The sequence below is a fragment of the Camarhynchus parvulus genome, chromosome 26, assembly GCF_901933205.1.
Source record: "Camarhynchus parvulus chromosome 26, STF_HiC, whole genome shotgun sequence".
NCBI classification, from domain to species: Eukaryota; Metazoa; Chordata; class Aves; order Passeriformes; family Thraupidae; genus Camarhynchus; species Camarhynchus parvulus.
This window is the reverse complement of record NC_044596.1, coordinates 5016008-5033845: the sequence shown is the minus strand read 5'-3', so window position 1 is coordinate 5033845 and position 17838 is coordinate 5016008. Positions and strand designations below refer to the sequence as shown.

The window sequence follows — 17838 nt, the reverse complement described above, 5'->3', positions numbered from 1 at the left end:
GTGTGTCTGTCCTGGGGACATTTGGAGTGTGGTGTGGTGGTGGCTGAAGGTGACAGGTACCAGAGGAGTGGGTGGGAGGCAGAGAAGGAGCTGTGGAGATACAGGGTGGGAGGGAATGTGGTGCAGAAGGGCTGAGATGGGGGAAGAGGAGGGGTGAAGGCACTGACCTGGGAGAGGAGGGCTCAGGGGAGGGCTGGGGGATGTGTCCCAGGGAGTTGGGTGGTGGCCAGGAGGTCTGGCCTGAGGAGGTGGTGAAGTGCTCAGAGTGCTGGAGAGACCCAGCTTGGCCTGCTGGGCTGAGGGGCCCTGGATGGTGAGAGGGGCCATCCCCAGGGGACAGGGGCTCGTGGGGTGTCTCAGTGCCAGGGCTCTCTCTGCCGCAGGCGGGGTCTGCGTGGCCCAGTCCGTGAAGATCCCGAGGGAGCCCAAGCCGGGGGAGTTTGACAAGATCATCCGCCGGCTCCTGGAGACCTCCCACGCCCGCGCCGTCATCATCTTCGCCAACGAGGACGATATCAGGTGTGGAGGGGGCTCTGGGCAGGCATGGACTGGGATGCACTGGGATGTGCCTGCAGTGGGGATGGGATGCACTGGGATGTGCCTGCAGTGGGGATGGGATGCACTGGGATGTGCCTGCAGTGGGGATGGGATGCACTGGGATGTGCCTGCAGTGGGGATGGGATGCACTGGGATGTGTCTGCAGTGGGGATGGGATGCACTGGGATGTGCCTGCAGTGGGGACGGGATGCACTGGGAATGTGTGCCTGCAGTGGGGATGGGATGCACTGGGATGTGCCTGCAGTGGGGATGGGATGCACTGGGATGTGTCTGCAGTGGGGATGGGATGCACTGTGTGGCGTGGCAGGGGAATGTCTGCAGTGAGGACACACTCACAGCGGCCACCTGGCAAGTGGCTGCCATCCAACCACAGCCACACAGAGCCAGCAGAGGAAAATCCCTCTTCCCATCAGTTCTGGCAGCCCTGGATGCCATGAGCTGCTGCTCACACCATGCAGGGGCTGCTCCCAGCTGCCCAGGGCAGGACCCAGGCACTGGTTCTGCTTTGCAGAGCAGCCCCAGCCCCAGTGTGGCAGAGGAAAAGATCTGGGGGACCTTTGAGGGACCTTTTGGGGACCTCCCCAGCGCTCTGTGCCCAGCAGGGCCGGGGACGTGGCCGCACTCGAGGGTGATGAGCTGCTCTGCAGGCGAAGCGGCGGCTGCAGCTCTGTTGTTTATGGAGCAGAATGATTCACATGGAGCTACCCCTGATTTCCTAAGTGTCTAATTTATTAATCAGCAAACATTATGTAAATGTGGGTAAACTGCAAGTTTAAATCAGTTTACATCAGATGTGCAAACTCTCCCAGTTTCTTTTTTCTTTCCTTAATAGAAATGTCTGTGGAGCTGACATCGGGTGGGGGTGAGAGGGAAAAGGGATTTACCTTGCAGGATAAATGGCAGGTCCTGTTATCAGGGCTCTGGAAGCATCCAAATGGGATTGCAGCTCTGGGCAGGGCGTTCTGCAGCCTCCTTTAAGCCAGGAGTGGGGCTCTCCATGATCCTGACCCTGCATCGTGGGGCCTGGAAGATGGGAAGGACAGACTGGGAAGGCTGTAGCTGGAATTCTTGCCTGGCTCAGTTTGGGTGGAAATCACTGATCCCACGGGAATTTCTTGGGCTTGCCCTGAGGAGATCCTGCCCTGCACAGGGAGCAGGGGCAGCTGGAGGTGCTGCTGTCACAGAGTGGGACATGGGCTGTGACTGTCCAGGGGATGGATGTGCCCAGAGCCCAGGACAGCCTGGGATGAGCTCAGAGCAGCCTGCACGGCTCCCACTGCACGCCTGCCTCTTCCCATCTCTGCACTCTGCTGGATTTCTATGGGTTTTTTTCCTTATTACACGTTTCAAACACCATCTGGACTTGAAATGATCAGCTCTGTCGCAGGGGCTGTCACAACCTGCCTTGGCTCTGCACGGGGAGATGGAGCTGCCCTGGGCCCTGCTCCCACATGGCTGGGGACCCACAGGAGCCCCCGAGGGGACAGTGAGCCCTGGGGGACAGGGCCCACAGGGTCAGATCCAGGAACAGCTCTGTTCCCATCCTCCCACCGAGTTCCTGGCCTGGCTGGCGCTGGAGGAGTGTGCAGCAGTGTCTGGCACCAGGAGGGATGCTCAGCAGGACCGATGGCATCTCTGCTCCCAGCTGCTGCTCAACTTTCCCAGCTGAGCCCAGCAGAGCCCAGTTGAGCCCAGCAGAGCCCAGTTGAGCTCAGCAGAGCCCAGTTTAGCTCCATGCTGGGTGCTGGCAGCACTTGCTGCTCCTCTCCCAGGTCTGGCCATGCTGGGGGCACGTGCTCTCCACGCTGCTGCTTTCCCTGCCTGCTGCGGCATAACCTGATTCCTTTCCTTTTTTTTTTTTCCTTTCTTAATGTTGGGTAATTAAGGGGAAATTCAATTACCAGTCAGCAAATATGCAAATGAAGTGAGAGAAGCAGCCTGCGTGCCCGGGCTGGGAGGACAGAGGGTGTGGGAGCTGAGTGGCACCGCTGGATTTTGTGTGTCCGTGTGCACCAGGTTGTGCCTGGAGCAGGAGATGCCACCAGCACTGTGCCAGTGTCCCCACTGCCCTGGGGCCACACAAGGAGTTGGTGGCCCAGCCTCTGCTGCTTCTTTCCACAGAAGGGTGCTGGAGGCGGCCAAGAGGGCGAACCAGACGGGGCACTTCATCTGGATGGGCTCGGACAGCTGGGGCTCCAAAATTGCCCCCGTCCTGCACCTGGAGGAGGTGGCCGAGGGCTCTGTCACCATCCTGCCCAAGAGGGTCTCAGTCAGAGGTGAGATTGCCCTCCTCGAATGCAGGTTTTGGCTGTGAAACCACCATGGGCTTTAAAGACTTCTTGATTTGCCCACCAATCACCTCCTTCTTTTCCACATGCCATGTTTTCCCTACTCTCTCTTTATCACCAGTGTTCCTAGAGAGGCATTTCCTGTTGCTCTCAGAGTCCCAGAAAGTCTCTGCTTTGCAGAGGATCTTCCCTGAGTGGATTTTCCACTTGCATCTCTTCACAAGTGACACTTTGGGCAAAATCTCACCACATGAACTCCCTTCCCCTCTGCCTGGGGAATTTGGGAGTGTGTGATGCATCTCTCTGTCATCCCTGGGATTTATCCCCCTCCATCCCCTTTCTCCCCGGGCAGGTTTCGACCGCTACTTCTCCAGCAGGACCCTGGACAACAACCGCAGGAACATCTGGTTTGCCGAGTTCTGGGAGGAGAACTTCCACTGCAAGCTGAGCCGGCACGCGCTGAGGAAGGGCAGCAGCATCAAGAAATGCACCAGTGAGAGCTGGGGGGCTGCTCTGCGAGGCTGGGGGCTCACGGGGGGGTGTGGTTCTGCTCGTGAGCATGGAGTTTTTCTGATCCTGGTGGGGATCCCCATTCCAGGTCCCCAACTGCTTCCTGAAGCCCCAGTGTGCATTTTGAGTCATTTCCAGCCAAAAGAGGCTTTAGGGACGAGTGCAGTAAACAAGGCAGCCGGGGATCTGTCTTGCTGACAGCGCTGCTGTCAGGTGATGGTTGGAGGCTCGGGGAGGTGACATGTTTACTGAGAGATGGGAGAGATTTACTGCCCTGCCTGGCACCGCCTGAAGACAGATGACGGCGCCGTGGCTCGCGGGCTGCGACGTGGCAGGACTTGGGGACGTTGGCACGTCCCTTTGTCCCCTTGGGAGGGATGTCTTTGGAAGCCATCGTGTGCCGTCAGACAGAGGGACCTGGCTGTGCCTGCGAAGTTGGATGGCGAAGGTTTTGTTTTCCCCCTGCTTTCACCACTGAGGATGAGTGAGATGGTGCTTCTACATCCCTGTCCTTGCAGGCATTCCCCAAGCGTTCAGCTGATGATCTGGGTGGGTGGGAGCTGAGCAAGCAGCAAGGGCACACCAGGAAAATGGCTTGTGGCCATAGCCTTGGGTAGCCAAGAGCTCCTCACCCTTCTCCAGAGCATCAGGGAACCCTTGGCCCCAGGAGATGCATGAGCAGGCTCTGTGAGCGCTGATCTCCTCATCTCCACTGTGATGTAGCTTTTAAACAGGTGATATTTCAGGGCCAAGGTGTCAGTGGAAGCAGCTGAAACTACGATGTGGCAAATGTCCTAGGAGCTGTCTGTAAATCATCGGAATTTGTCAGCAAATAAACCATCTCCCGAGTGGTTGCTTGGCAGATAGAGCAGGGAGCTAACGCCTGGTGAAGCAAATCACCTGCCCCTGCAGATCCACGAGCTCCTGCCTTGCAGGGCTGGTGCAAATGCCGGTTTGGGGCTGTTTGTCTCAGGTTTGGGTAGAGCCCAACACAGACAAGAAATGCCAGCTTGGCTAGTTTATTCCACCCCAAAAACCAAACTGAAGGATCCCACTCTGAACCAGACAGCTCCTGGCTCCCGTCCCTGGATGGGAGGGCTGCGAGGAAGGTGAGGGCTGAGCTGATGGAATTCCTGATGGCAGCTGCCTGTGTTACCCCTGGGACCAGCCCTAGCACCCATCAGATGTTTGCCACAAGTATCCCACGTGGAGGGACCGTCCGTGCTCCTGGATGGGCTCACCCAGCCCAAAAACACGGCAAGGGGTGCTGGGTGCTGCCACCAGCACCCAAAAGATTTGGAGTTCTCCATCCCCAGCTCCCCACAGATGTGCTGGGAGTGATTTTGATTAAGTCCTGCCAAAAGGCAGGACTGGTGGTGTGCAGGGAATTGATTCTAATCCCGTCTCCTCCGCCGCTGGGGAAGAGCTGCGTCCCTCCTCCGAGGGGGCTGCCGAGCCTCGTCACGCTCTTGAAAATTAATTACCAGCCCTGTAGAACGATGCACGACCCTGCTATTATAATCAGCAGGTCACCTCCCTTCCGTGGCCCTCGTCTATTGGAGCTTGGCAGAGATTTATTGTCTCCAGGTTGGGAACAAGCCGTGTCTGTCTGCTCCACGTTGCCCCTCTGTGCACCGGCCTAATTCCTGTCTGGAAAAAAGCAGCTGGGGCTGGGGGCAAGGTGCTGACAGACAGAGGGACAGCCCCAGGGATGGCTCCTTATCTGCACTGCTCAGCCTTGGCACAGGGATGAAAATGCAGCCTCCACAGCCTGTGCTATTGCGGTGGTTGGATTTTGGGATGCGTGCAAGGATGAGGTGACTGAGGGAAGCTGAGGAGCTGTTAAGGACAAGCCCCAGGTCTTGTGCGTGCCCTGGGCAGCACGGTGCTGGGGACGGTGGCAGGGCTGTGACATCCCCATGGGCTCAGCTCCCTGGACAGCCTATTACAGCTCTTCTTTTAATGGGTAATTATCTTGACAAGACAGAGTGGCCTGTCTGCACCTTTGGAGATGAATATGGGGAAGGGCCTGAAGTTGAGGGGGAAGATTAATGGCTCCTGTCAATAATGTGGAAGGAGGGATCACCTGCTGGGCTTTGCATGAGTAATCTCCACATTCCAAAAGCGTTTTTATAACTTTGAAGGATGGGCTATGAATTCACCTCCCCGATATCATCTTTTCCTGTCGGTCAGTTCCTTATCAGTTCGCTTTAGTGTCATGTCAGTGGCACAGGTCCTGGCACGGGGATCTCCAGCACGGCTCACAGGACTGTTCCCTCTCACTGGAGCTCATCCCACTCCCCCACAGCAGGGAAGGAAGGTCAGCAAGTGGTGCTTGGTGCCCTGCAGTCGCTGTGAATCCCACCTCGCATCAGGGTGCATCCCTGCTGGTGTAGCTGGGGTTAATTTTGGGCACCCTGGCGTGACTTTCTAGGATGTGCCGCCTCTCCAGAGGAGGGAGGTGGTGCTCTCGGCTCCCTGACAAACCCTCCCTCCCACTGGAGGCCTGGCAGGATGCCTCGGGGCAGGGATGGAGGGGCAGAGGCCAAGGCTCTCCATAGCGGCGTGCCCCTTGGGAGACGCTCTCTTAGCTGTAATTAACAGCGTGCTGCGTTAATCGGTGTCTTCTGCTGAGTGATTAACATGTTTGTGGTCCCATTACGGGCAGTTATGACAGGGGGGAAGGCAGCTGTCGCTGGTAATTGCCAGATCCTTGCGGGATCCTGCCAGCCGGGGAGGCTGTGGGGTCAGCAAGGCAGGGGGGTGGCAGGGGGTGACGAGGGGAGTGGGGTGACAGGAGGCTTTGGGAGTGAGATGGGGACAGGCAGGCAGTGATGGACGCCTCCTGGGCGGTCCTTGATGCCACTGCTGGAGCCTGAGCTGGTGGAAACTCCCGGGAGATGAAAGAGGGATGAAATATGCAGGGGTGAGGGTGGGATGTCGGTCACAGCCCAGCCTGTTGGGGACCCTGTTGTCCCCCTCTTGGGGACCTGGGAGTTCAGGGATGTCCCATGGCACAGGGATGTGACATCCCCAGGGCTCTTGGAAGCGCAGCAAGCTGCAGCACCCATATTTTCAGAGCCCCATGATGGGGAGATTGGCTGGGTATTCCCAGGGAATATTCCTTGGCTGCATGTGCAGGTTTGGGAGTGGGCTTGGAATTTCTAGCTGCTCCATTCCAGGGTGGGCTCGTTTGCAAGGCTTTGGGTGCAGCAGACACATCCTGGGGGGGGATGGCTGGGGCACAGGAGGTGGAACCCCCTTTCCCTGTCCCCACAGACCGGGAGAGGATCGGCCAGGACTCCTCGTACGAGCAGGAGGGGAAGGTGCAGTTCGTCATCGACGCCGTCTACGCCATGGGACACGCCCTGCACAACATGCACAAGAACCTGTGCCCCGGCAAGGTGGGGCTGTGCTCCCGCATGGACCCGGTGGACGGCGTGGAGCTGCTCAAGTACATCCGCAACGTCAACTTCTCAGGTCTGCTGTGCCCTCCTGGGGCGGGGGCGGTGGCAGGAGCAGCCCGGCCGGGGTGTCTGCTCGTCCCCAGTGTGCGTCACACAGCAGCACCCACAGTTTATTTGTGGTACCATTTGGCAGCTGCTGCCCTGTGAGTGCAGTGTGGAGGGAGGGCAGCAGATCAGCAGGCGAGGAGGTCTGAGCTTCCACATCTCCTGAGAGCCTTTGGAGCGTAAATCTGGCAGCAACCCTGCCCTCACCCTGCCCTCTCCTGCTGCCCTGCCTTCACCTGCCATTCTGCCCTCACCTGCTGCCCTTCCCTCACCTGCCATCTGCCCTCACCCTGCCCTCACCCTGCCCTCACCTGCTGTCCTGCCCAGCCTCTCCCCCTGCCAGCTCCTCCCTCCCAGCTGGCAGAGGTCCCACTGCCTCCTGCTGCTCTGCCCTTGTCTGTCTCAGATCTCCTCTGGAATCGCATCTTTTCCTCTGCCCTTTCTCCTTAAGAAACATTTTCTATCTGGTCCCCTTATTATTCCTATTTATCTCCACCCTTTGATCTCCTCCACAGTGTCTCTTTTATTTATTTTCCCCTCTCGCTTGATTCTTCTCTTCCTTCCTTTCATTAGTGTTTATCTCCAGAATTCACTTGATTAAACTTTTAAAGCTGCTTTTACCCTTTTCTTAGAAGAAGCAGCGAGGGGGGAGCATCCATCCAGAGCCCCCTTGGACCCCAGGGGTCAGGGTGGGGGTGCTGGGGGTGCTGTGGGTGCTGAGCCCCCTTTCCCACAGGCATTGCTGGGACTCCTGTGACATTCAATGAGAACGGAGATGCTCCGGGGCGTTACGACATCTACCAGTACCAGATCAGGAACTCCACCCCTGAGTACAAAGTCATCGGGCAGTGGACAGACCACCTGCACCTCAAGGTAAGGGCGTGGCCCAAGGGGAAGGTCCTGCAGGTTTCTCTTCTCACCACGGAGAGTCTGGGAGGCCCTGGGAGCAAAGCCAGGCAGCCAAAGGTGGTGGGGGCAGAGGGGAAGGTGTCCCCCAGGTGCACACTGGTGCTTCAGCATGTGTGACCACACCCCAGGGACTCTGGGTATGGGACAGGAGACAGGAGCCAGACCAGAGCAGATGGGGTTTCCTAAAGGAAGGAGGGGCTTTATTTTGGGTTCCTGTTGTTGAATGTTCCCAAAAGGCCAATGGAGAGCTTCACCACCTCCCTGGCCCCATGCCAGGCTGGGCTGGGACCCTTTGTGGGATGTGCTGATGGGTTGATGGTGCAGATCCAAGCAGGACAGGGCATCCCCTGTGCCCAGGCGTGCCCGGCAGGTGCCTGCTGTGCCCTCAGCATGGCTGGTGCCATCTACCCCACAGGTGGAGAACATGCTGTGGCCGGGGGGCGGGAGCCAGCAGCCCAGCTCCATCTGCAGCCTGCCCTGCAAGCCAGGAGAGAGGAAGAAGCTGGTGAAGGGCATCCCCTGCTGCTGGCACTGCGAGCGCTGTGACGGCTACCAGTACCAGCTGGATGAGTTCCACTGCAAGCGCTGCCACTTCAACGAGCGGCCCAACGAGAACCACACCAGCTGCACGCCCATCCCCATCATCAAGCTGGAGTGGAGCTCGCCCTGGGCCGTGGTGCCCGTGTTCATCGCCATCGTGGGCATCATCGCCACGCTGTTCGTGGTGATCACCTTCGTGCGCTACAACGACACGCCCATCGTCAAGGCGTCGGGGCGGGAGCTCAGCTACGTCCTGCTCACGGGCATCTTCCTCTGCTACGCCACCACCTTCCTGATGATCGCCGAGCCCGACCTCAGCACCTGCTCCCTGCGGCGCATCTTCCTGGGGCTGGGCATGAGCATCAGCTACGCCGCGCTGCTCACCAAGACCAACCGCATCTACCGCATCTTCGAGCAGGGCAAGAAGTCGGTGAGCGCCCCGCGCTTCATCAGCCCCGCCTCGCAGCTGGTCATCACCTTCAGCCTCATCTCCCTGCAGCTCGTTGGTGTCTGCATCTGGTTCATTGTGGACCCGTCCCACTCTGTCATTGACTACGAGGACCAGCGGACTACAAACCCCCACTTTGCCCGGGGCATCCTCAAATGTGACATTTCGGACCTGTCCCTCATCTGTTTGCTCGGGTACAGCATGCTCCTCATGGTCACCTGCACTGTGTACGCCATTAAGACCCGCGGGGTCCCCGAGACCTTTAACGAAGCCAAGCCCATTGGGTTCACCATGTACACGACTTGCATTGTGTGGTTGGCCTTCATCCCGATATTTTTTGGGACGTCGCAGTCGGCGGAAAAGGTAAGGGAGGAGGGGAGAGCCTGGCTGGTGTCCGGTGTGCAGGGCTGGGAGAGGCTGTGGTGTCTTGAGCAAGAGGAGAACTTCCCTGCAGCGTGGTCAGCTTGGGAATTAGGGTGGGAAGTTTTCCATGTTGGCCCCACTGCGCCTCGTGGGTGGGGGCAGTGGGCAGCACAGGCTGCTGCTGTGTGGGCTGGGGGAGGATGAGCCCCTGGGGCAGGTCCAGGGTGTCATGGGCACAATTTCTGCATAGAAAGGGACCCGGTGCTGCCCAGCTGGCCCCTGTTCCCAGTGCTGAGTTCTCATGGGACCGAGGCCAGCCTGGATGAGGCTCCGTGCTCAAGTGCGAGGGATTAAGAACAAAGAATAAAAATCTCATGAATGAGACCCAAATCCCTTTGCCTGCCAGCCAAAACAGGAATCATCGCGTTTCTGTCGAACGCAAACAGCTCCCGCCTGCCAGCCCAGCGCTGCTCCGATGAACAAACCTTGGAGCTGCTGTTCCCTGGAAATCCCTGGGCTGTCCCAACACCCGGATCCCTCTCTGGATCCCCTGAGTGTGTTCCCATGCTGCTGACACCATGGCTTTGGGACACACCTGTTGCAAAGGTTTGCTGAGGGAGCTTTTGCTGAGTTTGTCCTGTCCTGGAGCATCTCTTCTCAGAGCATCCACATCCCTCGAGGAGGCTGAGTCTGCCCAGCCACCTCTGACCTTGGCTCAACCAGAAAGTCCCACCAGGCCTTCTCTGGCTGGAAGTGTGAAGGAGAATTAAAGGAAATAAATGGAGCCTTTTGCAGCATTTCCATTTTGATGAGATGGCAGGGGAGATACTAACAAGAAAGCAGGTTTTTAAAGAAATTATTGCAAAACAAAAGCTCCCTGAAAGCCTCCTTAATGTGCTTGGCATACTGTGGGTAATAAAGATGGAAATGATAATGATTGTAGATTATGCGCAAGGTTGCTCACCTCTTCACTGCAGCTTGTCACGGGATAATTTAGGGCTGCTGAACGCTGCCTGTCAGGCAGCAGCTCCACAATAGGCTGTGCCTCTCGTTGGGGGTTGTAATGCACAGGCCTGCTCTGTTATTAGGCTGCTAACAAGCTGATTAGAGGCGGAAAAAGTGATGTTCCCAACTCCCCTCGGACGCGGAGCTCTGTCTCACAGCCCGGCCCTGCCTCCAGCCTGCTGAGCCAACCCTCGAGGGGCTTTGGGATTCCAGGTTGGAGTTCGGCTCTGCTGATGTGGGAATGGGCTCTGAGTGTCCCTGGGCCACAGCTGAGAGATGATGGATGTGCTCAGATGAGGCTGGAGGGAGCAGCAGGTGATTGGGGCTCCCTCAGTGCTTTAGTTGTTGTTTTGCATTCTTGGGGGAGACAAAGGTGGAAAAGGAGCTGTTGCACAGCCTGCACAGAGGGTGTGACTCTCAGGGTGTCCTTGGGGTGACAGCTGGGGGCACTGGCATTGGCATCACCCCCGTGGTGCTCTGGGGATGCTCCAGGGGCACCCCCAGCTGGGGAGGGATCCCATCCCCTTCACCCCACTGCTGCTGGGACTGAGGGCCTCCTGGGCTCTGTGGAGCTTCTGCACCCTTGGGAACAGGAAATCCAGGAGTATTGTCTGGGCTGTTCTCTCATGGCTGAAGCCCTGAGGATGCCACAGGGCAAAGCCACACCTGTGAACCCCTGGCACTTCTGCCCTGAGCCCAGCTGAGGCTGCAGGGCTGTGGCAAAGGCTTCCTCGCGGTGTGGAGGAGTTGGATTACAATCCCCATTTTTACTTTTATTTGCTTTACCTCGTGCCCACAGCTTTGCATGGAGGTGGCACATTATTGTAACAAGTCCCCCAAGCCCTTTCTGAGCAGAGCCTCTCATCCCCGCCGATCCCGGCGGATTACAGGAATAGCAATAACAGAGCATCTAAAGAAAGAGACAATTTCCTGCACTGATAAGGTGGCAGCAGAACAGTGGAGTCATTGTCTGCTTCCCTGTTTATCACATTCGCTTTTAGCCAGGGAAAAGAGAGAAGGGAAGGAGTGAGAGGGACTGTCCCGTGGTGTTCAGAATGCTGAGCAGGTTTGCCCTTCCCCAGCACCCACCACGGTGCAGAACCCCTTGGAGCGGGGCCAGGTGTGGATTTAGAGTGGGGGCAGCTTCCCATTCATGCAGAGATTTGCTGTGGGACAGGCACAAGCCGGGGCTGTGCCTCAAGCCTGGGCTGCTCCCTCGGGCAGGACAGGCTCAGCAAAGCCGAGCACAGCGTGGGTTTGGGGGCTGCTGTGGGGTCATGTTGGGTTACTGCCGTCCCTCAGCGTCGTCGCCCTGAGCCAGGGCTGCCTGTGCTCTTTGATCCAGCCCACCAGGCAGCAGGAGCTGGAACTTGCTCAACGAGCACAGCTCACACCTCCCAGGGCTCCGGAGGAAGCTCCAGCGTTGTTAATGGAGGGGCAAAGCGAGGTCCTGGGCTGGAAGCCAATTAAGAGAGTGGGAAGTGAAACTGTGAGAAATGGTCATTTTTTGCAGTGGCAAGAGGTTAACTGAGCAGAGCTGCACGGCTCTGTGGAGGCTCCAGGCTAAAAATATTCCTGTCTGAGCTGGTGAGGGGTTTGCTGCGGCAAGACACGGCTGCGGGGGCTGGAGTGGGCAGAAAACGCTTCCTGCAAACGCAGCGTGGGGGAGAGGCTGCCACAGTGGCTCTGTGAGACCCCAGAAGTGCTGCAGGAGGCAGAGAGTGGGCTGGGGAGCTGGGGCTGGGGCCAGCGGGGTCTCAGCACAGGGGAGTCCCTGGCAGCACTGGGAGAACTGGCCCAGGAGTGAGGGGGGAGCACACACGGAGATGTCTGAGCTCAGCTCGGCTCAGCTCAGCTCAGCTCAGCTCAGCTCAGCTCAGCTTGGCTCAGCTGCTCTCTCCCTCCTCTCTGAAACGCCCCCGAGCCCCAAGGCACAGGGAAGGGGGACTCTCTGCAGAGACACAAAATATGGAAATGGCTGGGTTGGCCAAGGAGATGAGGGTGCTGAGCTGAGCTGTGCCCCACCAGGGTCACGCTGTGCTGGTCCCCAGGCAGGGCTTGGCGTGCCTGGAGTTGGGCGCTCAGCGTTTCCCTCGTTCCTGGCTGGTCCAGGACGCCCGTGGCAGAGTCTGGAGAGTTGGAGTAGATTAAAAACAAGGAAGAAATAAAAAAGCGCACATATTCTGGCACAGAGATGTGTTTTGACTTTGCTCGATGAAATGACATTTTTATTTCCAAAAACTGCCTAGAGAGGGAAGGTGGAACAAACAAACCGGCGCGTGTGACAGCAGGAGGTTTTATTCTGGGGACAAACCAAAGTTTTCCAGTTGACTCAGAACCAGCTTGGTGGCATTTTCCCTCCAGGGCTGAGTCTGAACGCTCTGGGCTCTGGGCTCTGGGCTCTGGGCCAGGTGCTGGTTGGCATTACAGGGTCACAAAAGGGACCTGTGGGTCCTGGGGGGGTCCTGGAGCAGCTGTGTCCCACCAGCTCTCACTCTTGGGAGCTGTGCAGAGCCTCTGCCTCGTGTGTGCTCTCCATCACCTTTTCTCTTCAGAAACCCTCAGGTGTGCCCCTGGGGACATGGGGACCCTGCTCTGGCCGCTGCTGCAGCCCCCAGGCTTCCCTGGCTCCTCCTCCAGGTGCTGTCTCCTCAGAGGGCATGAAATCCCACCTGTGAAACAGCTGGGGAACCCCTGGATGTTGAATCAGGCGAAGCTCAGGAACTGCTTCAAGGCTCCTTCTAAAGCTTTGAGGGTGACCTGCACAGAGGAGACCCAGAGCCCCCTCCCTGCTCATCCCCAGAGCCTCAGAACTGCCTGGTGGAGCAGGGGATGCTGGAGAGGAAGGAGCCAGAAGCTGGCAGAGCAGGGATGCCCATGGAGCAGGGACCTGCCCTCCTGGTCTCCCCAAGAGGTGGGATGGGCACAGGGAGGGGGTCTCTGCTTCCAGTTGCCGCCTGCTTCAGATGCCCCGGCTTGAGAGGAGCCTGCCAACTGCTCTCCATAGAAAAATGGATTATTCTACAGGCAGATTAATGGGCTTTCATTTTGCAAAACATCTGTCACTGTTAGTCCTGGACAGTGAGCGTGAAATTAGTTTTGACTGCAAAAAGGCAGCGTCGGTGTGTAATATGTGACTTACATGACAAGGGCCCAGGAGTCAGCTGGGGAATGGGAATTACCTGTTGAAGGGAGAAGGGCAGTGGGATGTGCCCTGGGATCGAGTGTCCTTGCTGTGCCCAGCACCAGCCTTGCAGCTCCTGCCCTGAGGCTGGTGGAGCATCAAACCTCACCTTGAACACCATTCCAGCACTGCCTCCCCGCTCCTTTCATTTAACCCCAAACTTTCCCTCCTTTCCCCGTTTCCTCCTTTCCCTTTTGGATCCCACAGGGCCTTTGGGCTCTCAGCTGGTGGCCTTGTGTCTTGCAGATGTACATCCAGACCACGACGCTCACCATCTCGGTGAGTCTGAGTGCCTCGGTGTCGCTGGGCATGCTCTACATGCCCAAGGTGTACATCATCCTCTTCCACCCGGAGCAGAACGTCCCCAAGCGCAAGAGGAGCCTCAAGGCCGTGGTGACAGCGGCCACCATGTCCAACAAGTTCTCCCAGAAGGGAGGGTTCCGCCCCAACGGAGAGGCCAAGTCGGAGCTCTGCGAGAACCTGGAAACGCAAGGTGAGGTGGCTCCCGCAGGGATCCTCCGAGGATCATAAAGGGGAACGGGGGGAGCTGAGCTCCATCTGCACATCCCTGGCTGCAGAGGGCGGGGGGAGCTGGCAGCGAGCAGGGCTGGCAGCTCCCGTGGTGCCCAGGAGGGAATAAGGATGGCAGTGCTGGGGGTGGGAGGCGCAGGGGACGTCAGCGCAGCACCGAGGGGACATTTTTCACTCTGTCACTGCCGGGTCACGTACCCTTAAATAAACAACAGAATAAATAATTCACAGGGCTTTGATACGGGCAGATCAGCTACGAGAACATCGCAGCTAACAAATAGCTCTGTCAGCTCCAATTCCTTCTGCTCTATCTAATTGTTATCTGGGAACACCAGTTGGAGACCTGCAGCAAGGTTCCACTGCCAGCCAGGCACCGTGAGCTGCTGCTGTCCCCTCCCTTTGGGGACACCTGTGTGCTGCTCAGAGTGTCCCAGGCTGTGCCATCTGTGCCAGCACCTGCCCGTGCCCTTGGCTGGAGGGTGTCCCTGTGCCTGCTGATCCCGTGGTACCTGGGGACATCAGCAGAGTGTTGTCCCCACCGAGGGCAGTGGCACAGCTCTGCAGGGATTGGGGGGGTTCATTGCTCTGTGGCTTTTGCTGTGCCCCCAGTGCCACCCTGGGACGTGTGGTGGCTTTGGAGCCATCGCTGCCTCCTCTCCTGGTGTGTCAGAGGGCTGGGGAAGCTGGGGTGGCAGCAGGGTTGTGTCCCTGTGGCACCCTCTGCATGAGGGGACAGCCAGGATGGTGGATTTTGTGGCCTGCTGCTCCACTCCCAGCTGCAGTGGTGACCAGGGGTGTGGGACACCCATCTGGGACCCCAGAACGCCCTGGGACCCCATGATTTGTGCCAGGCAGGGCTGGCTGGGACACGCTGAGCTTTGGCAAGGTGCAGCACCTCTGGGTCTGTCTGTAGGAGGTGGCTGAGGGGAGGGCATGGGAGCCTGAGACCACATTCCCACAGCTCACAGCGCATCCCGGGGGCTCTCCTTGGGGTGAAGTGTCCTTCAGGAGCACCCACAGCTGCCGTGGGGCTCGGGGAAGGACCCCAAGTGCCAGCACTGCCCAGACCCCTGAGCAAACCCTGTCCCATCCCTGCTGGCACCTCCCGGCACCATGGCCGGGTCAGGGGGTGGGACAGGAGCCAGGAGGGGAAGGTGGCTCTGCCGATGACCCACGTGAGCTCTGTGTCTCCTTGCAGCACTGGCCACCAAGCAGACCTACGTCAGCTACAGCAACCACGCCATTTAGCTCCAGGAGCAGCGAGCAGGAGGGAGCGGAGCTCCTGGCAGGGACAGCACCGCAGCACAGGCAGGTGGCAGCCAGGGGACAGCCCCAGGGCAGAATCCCGGGGGAAAACGCCATCAACAGCAGCAAAAAAAAATCCATAAAGAAACACTAAAACTCTTCCAGCGCCCACGGTGGCGATGCATGGCTCCCACAGAGGGGGGACGGAGCACGGGCAAGAGGGCACGGACTTCAGCAAGTCTTTGGGTTTTGTTTTTTCCTGTATTTTGGCAAAAAAGAGGGAAAAAAAAAAAATAAGAGCCCCAACATTTTCCCGTTTCTGGAATTTGTGAGATTGTTTGTGGTTGTGCAGAACCTTCTGTTTTCTCTTTTAACTTTTTTTTTAATCTTCCATTTTCTTTCGTTCCTGTCTTCCTCCGTCCCTCTTCACTCTCTACCCCATATCCTACCAAATTCTATATGTTGCAAAAAGGAAAAATAAATAAAAATACTTAAAATTTACATTAAGAAAAAAAAAAGACAGCAAAATAAAATAAAATAAAACCTAGACTGTGTTCAAAGTGCTGATTTCTATAGGTGGTTCCTTAATGTATGTGATGACCATATGGATTGAAATATGTCTGCTTTATGTACTGACCAGTCAAAAAACAAAAACACACAAAAAAACTAAAGTTCAGTGCCTGGATGTTTATGAATTATTCGATGACTGTGTAGAGCATGATCATTTTTATACGAGGAGATTTCTAATAAAAGACCCTGGTTTTGCACTCGGCGTTTGCTGTCTCTTGGTGACTTGGTTTCAGGAGGTGCCAGGGAAGTCTTTGGGTGGCCAAACCCTCTGGGAGAGCTCAGGGCTTGGTGTCCTTCCTCTGCAGGGATCCCTGGAGATTCCAGGATGAATTAAATATATTAATACAGCTGCAAACTGTGGGAGAGGGGATGGGACAGGGACAGGGGAGCTTGGCACATCCCTGGGGTGGAAAGGGCTGATTCCTCCTTGTTTTCTCTTCCTGGGCTCTGAGAATGGAGCAGAGGGGAGGAGATTTCCCAGGGAGATTTCCCAATTTTCTTCCTGCACCTTCAGGCTGCCAGGGAAGATCTGCAGTCCCCCTGCCTGGAGGGAGTTGATTAAAAAGTGTGCAGGTGTGGCACCTGGGGACACGGTGGCATTGCTGGGTTAAGGGGTGGACTGGAGGATCTCAGAGGGCTTTTCCAACCTAAAGGATCCTGGGTTAACAAGGACCAACAAAAGCAGCTCTGCCTTGTGGGGAGGGCTCCTCTTGCAGGCTCCAGGCTGTCCTTGGGATGGCGCAGCCGTGTGTGAGGGATGTGGCTGTTCCCAGTGCCTGGGCTGTGCCTTTTTGGGGCAGTGTGGTGCCTTGGCTGCTGCTCTTACTGCCCCTGGCTGGGGCATTCCAAGTGTTTCCCTCTTGGATTGGGGCTGGCTGTGCTTCTTGGCTGCTGGGTCCAGAGCTGTCTCTTTTTTTTGGGAAATGGGGAAAGGAGGCAGAGGGGTGCTGGGTGCCTCCAGCTTCTGGACAAGCTTTGTTTCAATAAAAAGCCCAATAAATGCTGGAGCTGGCCTGGGATGGGGTGCTGGGATGTCTCCCTGTCCCTTTGTGCCTGTTCCCCCAGCCCCAAAGTGCTGCTGTTTCCCCCTCTCTGAGCCTGTGTGATGTCAGCCCTGTGTTTTGCACATTTCTAGAGCTGTTTGTGTGTTAATCCCAGCTCTGCTCTCCCCCTGGGCTGTGTGGGGGGCACCTGGGTGCCCTGAGCCCCACGGGAGCCTCAGCCAGGAATTGGTGCCAGAGGGAAATGCACAGAGGACAGAGCCTGGCTTGAAGGCAGGAGTTTAAAAAAGGAGGAAAAAAAAAGCAGCGTAATGAAAAGCTGGAAACTTTGATAAGATCATACTTGTCAAAAGAGCTTCTCAGGAGGAAAAACTGCTCCGCTCCCAGCGCATCCATCACTGTCGGATGGGATGCGAGGCCCTGCCTGGTTCAGAGGGCTCTGAGGAAACCCGAGCTGATGGCTCTGCCGCAGCTTCTGGCTCAGGATTCTGCTCTCATGCTGTCACGAGCAGCTCTCACCCTGAGTTCTGCCTGATAACGAGTGGAAAGGCTGATTCTGACTTAATTCCAGCCTCCACCTGCCTCCCCTCGCCGTGCCTGTGAGGGGGTGTTCCAAACCCTGCAGAAATGTCCCGTTTTTGTCACCCCAAACCTGAGCTGTCCCTCCCAGCCCATTCCAGCGACCTCCCAACACAACTGGTTGGTTTTATCCAGCACCTCATGCGCTGTTTAATTCTAAGCACCTCTTTGATGATGGGAGCTAATTAAAAGGGGGCAGCCTGTGAGCCATTGAGGTGGATGGGGATCCAGCCGGGCTCTGCTCTGGATGCTGCAGGAGGGGCCTGTGAGGATCCAGATTCTGCTTTGCTTCATACATCTGGGGAGAAGGGCAGAGTGGATATTGATTCCTGGATATCAGATTCCTAGTTTTGGGGTATTTTGGGTATTTTTTTTTTTTGATGAGGTATCTGGAAATTGTTGCCATCGTTTCTCCTCCTCGCCTCCCTCAGAGCTTTAAAAGCCCTTGTCTGATTTTCCTCTTATTTCTGTGAAGGGCTGTTGAATTTAAACAACGATAATTGCCTGAGTTCCCTGAGTGCTTGACCTGCAGATTTTTCACTTTTTCTGGGACTTTGAGGAGTAGTGAGGAAAAAAACCTGGGCTGGTGCCAGCT

At 57.0% G+C, this 17838-nt stretch overlaps 1 protein-coding gene across 2 annotated transcripts in view; it reads left to right on the top strand.

The window, feature by feature from the left end:
* The window catches only part of GRM4 (glutamate metabotropic receptor 4), a 34586-nt gene extending 18721 nt beyond the window's left edge, over positions 1–15865 (top strand). For both annotated transcript variants that reach the window (XM_030965912.1, XM_030965913.1), the window contains exons 4-11: positions 384–519; positions 2680–2834; positions 3199–3339; positions 6636–6836; positions 7605–7741; positions 8193–9128; positions 13564–13810; positions 15047–15865. In XM_030965912.1, the coding sequence (XP_030821772.1) occupies positions 384–519; positions 2680–2834; positions 3199–3339; positions 6636–6836; positions 7605–7741; positions 8193–9128; positions 13564–13810; positions 15047–15096 (2003 nt within the window). In that variant the 3' untranslated portion in view covers positions 15097–15865. The remainder of the gene's footprint in view (positions 1–383; positions 520–2679; positions 2835–3198; positions 3340–6635; positions 6837–7604; positions 7742–8192; positions 9129–13563; positions 13811–15046) is intronic.
* Positions 15866–17838: the final 1973 nt, after the last annotated feature.